This window comes from Otolemur garnettii, unplaced genomic scaffold (genome assembly GCF_000181295.1).
Source record: "Otolemur garnettii isolate 467f Iridium unplaced genomic scaffold, OtoGar3 scaffold00032, whole genome shotgun sequence".
NCBI lineage: Eukaryota > Metazoa > Chordata > Mammalia > Primates > Galagidae > Otolemur > Otolemur garnettii.
Genome location: NW_003852427.1, coordinates 717515 through 727005, shown reverse-complemented (window position 1 = coordinate 727005; position 9491 = coordinate 717515). Strand labels below are relative to the sequence as shown.

General features: G+C 42.8%; 1 protein-coding gene across 3 annotated transcripts in view; it reads right to left on the bottom strand.

Moving 5' to 3' along the window:
- Window positions 1-9491, bottom strand: part of RAD54L2 (RAD54 like 2) — a 108468-nt gene that overhangs the window by 57854 nt on the left and 41123 nt on the right. For all 3 annotated transcript variants that reach the window (XM_023513010.1, XM_023513011.1, XM_003789351.3), the window contains one exon: window positions 6466-6658. In XM_023513010.1, coding sequence (XP_023368778.1) covers window positions 6466-6604 — 139 coding nt within the window. In that variant the 5' untranslated portion in view covers window positions 6605-6658. The remainder of the gene's footprint in view (window positions 1-6465; window positions 6659-9491) is intronic.

The following is a 9491-nucleotide window of genomic DNA, read 5'->3' as shown; positions in this document are numbered from 1 at the left end:
AAAAAAAAAAAATGTATCTAACTGGGACCCCATAGCAACTTTGCTTCCTGGTAGATGAAAATAAAAGAATAATTAGAAGCCTCTCAGCTTAGAAGAGCATTCAGCAGTGGTTTTCCCACAACCTTGCACTTCACAATGTCACCATCAGAGGAAAAAAAATCTCATCTTTGCCTCCTCTCTTTTCTTTATGTCCAATCACAGAATCTGTACCTAAAGATTATACCTCAATAACCTAGTACTACTCTCTATACCATTGCCATTACCTGGTCTGGATTCCTACACTAGCCTCCACATGATTTTGCTCCCTCCTGATATGCTCCCCCTCCAAAGAAGTGAGCTTTCCAATCTGATCACATCAGTATTCACCCATCCAGGATCTTTTCAAACACTTCAAAAGTAATCCTTCTGCCCTGAGGATAAAACCTAAAATGCTTCAGGCATCTTCTTTTTTTTGAAGACAGAGTTTTACTTTGTCACCCTCAGTAGAGTGCTGTGAAGTCACAGCTCACAGCAACATCAAACTCAGGCTTAAGTGATTCTCTTGCCTCAGCCTCACAAGTAGCTGGGACTACAGGAGCCCGCCATGCCTAGCTTTTTTTTTTTTTTTTGCAGTTTTTGGCTGGGGCTGGGTTTGAACCCACCACCTCTGGCATATAGGGCTGGCACCCTACTCCTTTGAGCCACAGGTACTGCCCAACGCCTGGCTATTTTTATAGATGGGGGTCTCACTCTAGCTCAGGCTAGTCTTGAACCTATGGGTTCAGGCAATCCACCTGTCTAGGCCTCCCAGAGTGCTAGGTTACAGACATGAGCCACTGTGCCCAGCCACTTAAGGCCTCTTCTGATGCTCACCTCCAGCCTTCTCTCTGATCACCACATACCTCCCTCCAACCACCTTCACCCACACCCCTCTGCTCCATGCTCTCTAGCCTCAAAGGCACAGCGGTCTCATGTGTCTCTGGGTCTTTGCTGATACTACTGTCCTCTTTCCCCACCTCTTTATCTGACAGTTAGATGTCAGAATGTAATGACTTAATCCTAACTCATGCTCTTTTTCAGGTCTCAGTTTAATGGTTAGCCCTCCAGAAAGCCTTCTCTAAGTTCCTTCCTTTTTATTCCAGTGTGTGCCCAACATTGCTAAGCTGCAGTGCCTGTCAATAAAGCTGCAGAAAAAACACTATTACACTGTTTCAGAAACTACATTCAAAACTAGGGGTAGCCAAAATACATCAAATTCAAAGCAAATAAAAATTCACAACAAAATACTTCCATTCCCAAATGGACCAAAAATCATTTGAAGACTTCAGAAAATAATTCAAAAAATACCTAAAACATCCTTCAGCAATTAGTGGGTGACTCTAAAGTTAGGGCAGGCACAGCAACTGGTCTCTAGAGCCCCAGTTTTAAGTCTGTGGTGCAGCCTGCTAAGATGGAACCCACCCCATCCCTCATCATGTCAAAGGCCATCCAACAACTTTCCAACCACTACGTTTGCTCCCAGGAGCACTGGGCCTACCCACCAGCAATGCTTAGTATCCTTCTTCAACTATTCACTTGTGTTACAAATACTGATTCAGTCATCAAAACAGCCCTATTAAGATCATGCTCTAAGCCCAGCGCCTATAACTCAGTGGCTAGGGTGCTAGCCACATACACTGGAGCTGGCAGGTTCAAACCCAGCCCCGGGCTGCAAACCCAACCCAGGGCTACCAAACAACAATGACAACTACAATCAAAAAAATAATAATAATAACTGGACACTGTGGTGGGCACCTGTATTCCCAGCTACTTGGGAGGCTGAGCCAAGAGAATCGCTTAAACCCGAGTTTGAGGTTGCTGTAAGCTGTGACACGACAGCACTGTACCAAGGGCAACATAGTGAGACTCTGTCTCAAAAAAAAGAAAAAAGAAGATCATGCTCTAATACAGATGAGGATACTTTGCCTCACATAGCCATGAGTAGTAAAGATAATACTTGAAATCAGATGGTTGACCTTGTTCCAAAGTCTATGTTCTAAACTCATAGTCCCCAGTCCTGAGGCTATGGACCACTATTGGTCCATAGCCTGTTACAAACCTGATGGCACAATAGGAGGTGGGTGGTGGGCAAGCAAGCAAAGCTTCATCTGTATTTACAGCAGCTCCCCATCACTTGCATCACCACTTCAGCTCTACCTCCTGTCAGACAGAACCATGACCCCTACTACAAACTGTGCATGCAAAGGATCTAGGTTGCGTGGTTGTGAGCTCCTTATGAGAATCTAATGCCTGCCCTCCCACCTGGCCCCTTGTCCCATGGAAAAATTGTGTTCCTTGAAACCAGTCCCTGTGCCAAAAAGGCTGGGGACCACTGAAGTAAGTCAACTGAAACTCAGTTTCATCATCTCTAAAATGTAGCTACCCTATCTAACACACAAGATTATTAGACAATTAGGTAAGATAAAGTATGTCAAAATGCTTATGAGAGAGCTAAAGCTTAGAGGTAAATTTATAGCTTTAAATGCTTGTATTAGAAAACAAATCTGGCCAGGCGAGGTGGCTTATGCCTGTAATCCCAGCACTTGGGAGGGCAAGGTAGAAGGTAGGTGGATTGCCTGAGCTCACAGGTTCGAGACCAGCCTGGGCCAGAGCAAGACCTCGTCTCTAAAAATAGCCAGGCCTTGTGGCAGGTGCCTGTGGTCTCAGCTACTTAGGAGCTGAGGCAAGAGAATCACTTAAGCCCAGGAGTTTGAGGTTGCTATGAGCTATGATGCCACAGCATTCTACCAAGGGTGACACAGTGAGATTCTGTCTCAAAAAAAAAAAAGAAAGAAAATAAAACAAATCTGAATATTAATGAGCTATGCACCTTCTTATGAAACTTGAAAGAAAAGTAAAATAAACCCAAAAGAGAAGAAAGAAAATGATAAAGCAGCAATTACAAAGACAACAAACACAACAGAAGGGATCACCAAAGCCAAAAGATAGTTCTTTGAAAAGGATAACATAATATGATTGTGACTGTTTAAATGTTCCTGTAAACATCTGTTTGTCTCAAAACTATTAAGATTTGGACCAGATAATTGTTGTGGTGGGGTTGTAGTTATTCTTATGCATTATAGAACATCCCTGGTCTCTGCCTACAAAATGTCAGCAATATTTCCCTAGCCCAATCCCAGGAGTTATGATGACCAAAACTGTCCTCCCATTGTTAACTGTCCCACAGGAGGCAAAATTATCACAGGTTAAGAACTATTGCTCTAAGAAAACCAAAGGACCCTATCACACTATACCAGCTAAGAATAGATTATTCATAGCAATTTCTAATTGTAGAATAGCTGTCTGCCCTGAATTAGAACTGAGATGACAGCAAGCCAGAAAGGGCAAGACTGAAGAAATAGGCAGGTCTTGGCTCGGCGCCTGTGGCTCAAGTGGCTAAGGAGCCAGCCACATACACCTGAGCTGGCAAATCCAGCCCGGGGCCGCCAAACAACAACAGTTGCAACCAGAAAATAGCTGGGCCTTACGGCGGGCGCCAGTAGTCCCAGCTACTTGAGCGGCAGAGGCAGAATTGCTTGAGCCCAGGAGGTGGAGATTGTTGTGAGCTGTAATGCCACAGCATTCTACCCAGGGTGACAGCTTGAGGCTCTGTCTCAAAAAAAAAAAAAAAAAAAGAAAGAAAGAAATAGGCAGGTCTCAGATTTTGTGTGTGTGTGCAGTTTTTGCCCAGGGCTGGGTTTAAACCCGCTACCTCTGGTATATGGGGCTGGCGCCCTACTCCTTTAAGCCACAGGCACCACCCCAGGTCTCAGATTTTTAGCAAAACTGCAGAGTAATCAAAATGAGAGGAACAGAAAAGCTGTAAGAGGCAAAATAGTAGCAGAGTTGCCACAAGTAACAGAAGTATAACCTTTATTTCTGGGAATAGAGGGGAGAGGGAGTAGCTCTAACAAAGTAGGGAAATAAAATTATCCTTCAGTTAAATTCCAAGAAGTTACAAATCCTAGCAGAGCAAGTGAAAGACACAGTACCTACTGGAATTTTTTTTTTATGTTCTTTTTTTTGAGACAGTAGTCTCTTTTTATAGCTCTGGGTAGAGTGCTGTGGTCACAGCTCATACCAGTCTCAAACTCTTGGGCTCAAGCAATACTCTTCCCTCAGCCTCCCAAGTAGCTGGGACTACAGGCACCTGCCACAAGGCCTGGCTAGTTTTTCTATTTTTTTAGTAGAGACGTAGTCTGACTTTGCTCAGGCTGGTCTCAAACTCCTGAGCTCAAGAGATCCACGTACCTCAGCTTCCGAGAGTGCTAAGATTACATGTGTGAGGTAATCTCATGCCCAGCCCTAATGTAATATTTTTTATCACTCTGAACTTTATGGGCAATAACAATAAATCATCTCTGGATGCCACCTATAATTCTAGCACTTTGGGAGTACTGTGTTATGTTGTGGTGGGCACCCATATTCCTAGCTACTTGGAAGGCGGAGGCAAGAGAATCGCTTAAGCCTAAAAGTTTAAGGTTGCTGTGATGTCACAGCACTCTATTGAGGGTGACATAGTAAGACTCTATCTCAAAATTTTAAAAAAGGGGTGGCACCTGTGGCTCAAAAGGGTAGGGCACTGGTCTCATATGCTGGAGGTGGCGGGTTCAAACCCAGCCCCAGCCAAAAAAAAAAAATAGAAGATAAAAAGAAACCTACAGACCCTACCACCATTTTAGGAACAATGAGAGTCATGTAAGACAGTCTGCTGTTGCATCTTCATATCATCACTGCCTCCCATTATTTCTCCTTACAGAAATGAACTATAGAACCAATTGGGGGAAACTCCAACTGAATAAGCTAGCAGTGAATAGCAAATGCTATAGCAGAGGTTAAAAAAGTAAATAGTCATTTTCCTGCCAGAGATAAAGTGGAAATAGAGCAGTGATTTCTGGACAGTACAAAGGAAGGAAAGTTGGCCAGGCACAATAGCTCATGCCCATAAACCTAACACTCTGAGAGGCCTAGATGGGAGGAGCTCAAGACCAACGTAAGCAAGAACAAGACCCTCTACTAAAAACAGAAAATTAGCCAGGCGACATGTTGGGTGCTGGTAGTCTCAGCTAATTGGAAGGCTTAGGCAAAAGGTTTACTTGAACCCAGGAGTCTGAGCTGCGAGCTAGGCATCATGACACCACAGTATTCTAGCCTGGGCAACAGAGTGACACTCTACCTCAAAATATGAGGTAAAATAAGGAAGGAAAACTGATTCCTAAGCCATATAACAACTTTTAGCATGAATGAGAACTGAAAAGAATACCATCAGTGAAGAAAGAAGATGGATGTGCACCCTCCTAGAATCTGGAGCATGGCAGGAGTGCATTTTCCTAGGCCCCTTCAGATTCAAGTAATGATGATCTAATGTAGTGTTCAGTTCCATTAGGGTGGTTTGTCATGAAAAATAAAAACTACTCCTCAACAGTAAAAAGCTTATAAATAACTAAATTCTATAACATAAAAGGGAGGAATTGAGAAGCCCTAAGGGTGGTCAGATGACATATCATTAGACTGCAGAGCAAAAGAAAAAGTCCAACGTCACTTCAAGAAACTGGAAGCAGGCTGGGCACAGCAGCTCACATCTATAGTCTTAGCACTTTGGGAGGCCAAGGGAGGATCACTTGAGTTTAGGAGTTCGAGTTCAGCCTGAGTGAGACTCCATTGCCACTAAAAATAAAAAATTAGCTGGGTGTTGTGGTGGGTACCTACAGTCCCAGCTACTTGGGAGGCTAAGGCAGGAGGATCACCTAAACCCATGAGTTTGAGGTTCCTGTGAGCTAGGGTGATGCCACAGCACTCTAGCCTGGGCAACAGAGGGAAACTCTTATCTCCAAAAATATAAGAAACTAGAAGCAAAGAAAGGGATGAGCTGGGAAATCAAATAGAACGTGTCTACAGGGATGAAGCTATGGAGAGGCAGTCCCCTCTCAGCAGAAGTTTACAGACAGCAGAGGGGGGAGAGAGGCAGAATAGCACTGTAGAAGATGCAGTAAACTTTCTGAAGCCATGAACCTGTCTGAGAATCTCTGCCCAGACAATTCTCTAATGGAGACACATAAAGAATTATGAGTAAAATTTCAGAAAATTCACAGACCATTCTGAGTTACCCCCTAACAACTACCTGAAGGGTCCATAGGCCCCAGACTATAAAGTCTTACCAGAAGGACTCTGCCATTGACTATGCAAGTAAATATTCTCCACTTTCAAATCTCTGGACCTGAGTCCACATATCTGTGAAAGTTGGGCTAAGGGTTCTTCCAGCACTAAAACAAGGCTTATGTGGAGGAACAACAATCCATTTCTTAGGAACAGGCATATGAGTTCCTAGTCTATGTCTTCTAGCTATGAAAGGCCTAAGAAATCCAACTGGAAACACCATGCTCTTTCAATAGAAACTCCATTAGAAGAAAAAACAAGCAACCTCTGTCACTCACTAAAGCCACTCACCATCCAGCATGTCTTCCTCCTCATCCCTGTTGTGCTCCTCCACTGCCACCTCCTCCTCCTCCTCCTCTTCTTCCGCATCCTCCAGCTCCACGTCCGGGTCCAGGTCTGGATCGCTCCCTGAGGCGGATTCGTCTGACATGGCTCCCAGAGGTCCTCAGTGGGCATTACCAACTCATGGTCCGCTGCAGAGGTCCTGGGAGGAAGAGAAGAGGCATTAGAATCATCAAGGATTTCACTTAGAAACACAAATCTTTCAAAGAAAAAAATGCCTAAAATGAATTGCCTGGACCTTTTCTTAGTAAGGCAAACTAATCATAGCCAAATCTCTATATTCCCTATGAGTGCATTGGTTCTGAGACATGTTTTAGTGACTCTGCCCAGCTCAAGCTTTCCTTGGCTGCTTTGACATGAAAATATCTTTAAGTAACAGCAACAAAAAACATATACCTTAGAATTCCTATTTGTTCTTGTCTTCCTACATCAACTGTTTCCTGAACACCGAGTCTCTATATCTATCTATACATACACACGTATATGTATACAGATAGCATCCAACTTATGGTGGTTCAACTTACAATTTTTTGACTTTACAATGGTACCAAAGTGACATACATTCAGCAGAAACTATACTTCAGATTTTGAGTTTTGATTTTTTCCCAAGATAGTAATACTCTGTAGTGAGGCTGAGCAGCTACAGAGAGCTAAAGCTCCCAGTCAACCACAAGATCATGATACCTCTTTTACTATGTTGTCAGATAATGTTGCCCAAAAGAAGATGACAATGTAAGTATCCTAAGCACATTTAAGGTAGTCTGAGCTATGATGTTCAGTAGCTTAGGTGAATTATATGTATTTTCAATTTATATTTTCAACTTACAATGAGTTTATTGGGATATAACTACATTTATGTAAAGAAGGATCTATTTATAATCACAGGTGCTATTTTAGGGTTAGAGACCACAGCAAGCAGCAGAGTGAAGCATGTAGGGAGTACTAGAGACTGATGTGGGCCAGAGGAGATGCTGTTTTATATAGGAGAGTCAGCGAAGTTCTCAGTGAGCAGAGGCCAGTAGAAGGCAAAAGAGCAATACAGACATCTAAAGGGAATGTGTTCTGGGCAGAATGAGCATGAGCACCAAGGGTAGAGCCCTAGAATGAGACTGACTGGCAATACTCAGGAAATAAGGAATGGGTTCTGCCTAAAGCAACGCAGGGTCCATCTTTGGAACACTAAATAGAGGAGGATAGCTTACTCTTCAATCACCTGAAAGCAGGACTTTCTAGTGGACAGCTTATTCTTTATCACTGTCTCTCTTCCCAAGCATGTGGTGAACCTCAGATTCCCCATAGTTTAGAATGCCCCTGAGGCCATGTCTGCTCTTAGGCTCTTCCCTATCTCTTAGCCCAGTTACAGCTCCATTTCTTCCAAGATACCTTTGCCATAGCTGGGCGTTGTGACAGGTGCCTGTAGTCCCAGCTACTCAGGAGGCTGAGGGAAGAGGATCACTCGACATGAAGTGTTTGAGGTTGCTGTGGCTATGATATATCACATCCAGGGCCACAGAGTGAGACTCTGTCTCAAAAAAAAAAAAGCCTTTGTCAAATGCCTCAGGCTTCTGAAATCAGATTCCCTCTTCTGAACTCCAATAGCCATGCTGACCACACTGCAATTCTTCACTGAAGACTGTATGTGAGCTACCTAACCAAGTGTTTTGCCTTCTTTAGTCTTATATCCTAACTCAACAGTAAAGGTCAGGAATTTAGCTGGGAATTGTGTCTTTATATCCTGAAGGGAGAAGCATGTCCTACCCAGATTATTCATTTTTATTCATTTATTCACCTGTATCCCCTCATTTGTCAACCTGCTATACCAGGCACTGTACATGTCTGCTTCTCTCTCTCTCTCATTACTTGACTATAAGCTATAAAAGTCATTTCTTCTGGCAGGGTAGGGGAACCATGGTAAAGTGATGGCTAGATGAGTAGTTCTGTGATAAATACAGCAAGATGTTAACCTGTAGATTCACTGACCAATTCTTTCCATTTTTCTGTACATTTGGAACTTTTCATAATTAAAATGGGAGGAGAAAATAAGGTAAATAATCTTTCATAAAACAAACTGCTACAGACAACTACAACAATCAGGTCATCCTTAAATTCCTCCCATCTCCCTCTTTAAGGATAAAAACTAAAGTGTAAGTCTCTAATTATTCAACACAGAAACTATTCCAGAACTGAAATTGCTTATTAAGGTTTAAACACAATTTGAAATAATTTCTATCTTCTTCTGAACAGAAAACAGAGAATAAAAAAAGGTAGGAGTAGGGAAAGCAAACTGGACTAGAACTCTAGTTTAGGACCTCTTAGAGTTAAAAATAATAGGAATTAAAAGTACATTGCTAGCACCCTGGTTGACACCTGTAATCTTAACACCTTGGGAGGCCGAAGTGGGAGGACTGTTTGAGACTAGGAATTTGAGACTGGCCTGAGCAGGAGCAAGACCCTATCTCTACAAAAAAAAAAATAGAAGAATTGGCCCGGCATGGTAGTACGTGCCTATAATCCCAGCTACTCAAGAGGCTGACGTTTCTGAGGCAGAAGGATCACTTGAGCCCAGAAGTCTGAGGTTGCAGTGAGATATGATGACACCACTGCACTCTAGCCTGGCAACAAAATGAGATGCTGTCTCAAAAAAGAGAAAAAAATTAAACCTCCAATAACCACACATACTATGAGAACAGGAGAGATATTTACCCAGCCTCCTATTCAAAATGTTTTAAAACAGAAGACACTTTAAAATAGTATCCTGGCCATTAGATACCTATAACAGAGAAGAGAATAGAAAGTGATGGAGTTCCTGAGTCCCATTAAATTTAGTTTTTCTCTTTCCCTCTCTCCTACTGGCCACTAAATTTCTTTTCTTTCTTTTCTTTTTTTTTTTTTTTTTTTTTGAGACAGAGTCTCAAGCTATCCCCCTGGGGGGATAGCTCACAGCAACCTCCAACTCCTGGGCTCAAGCGAGTCTC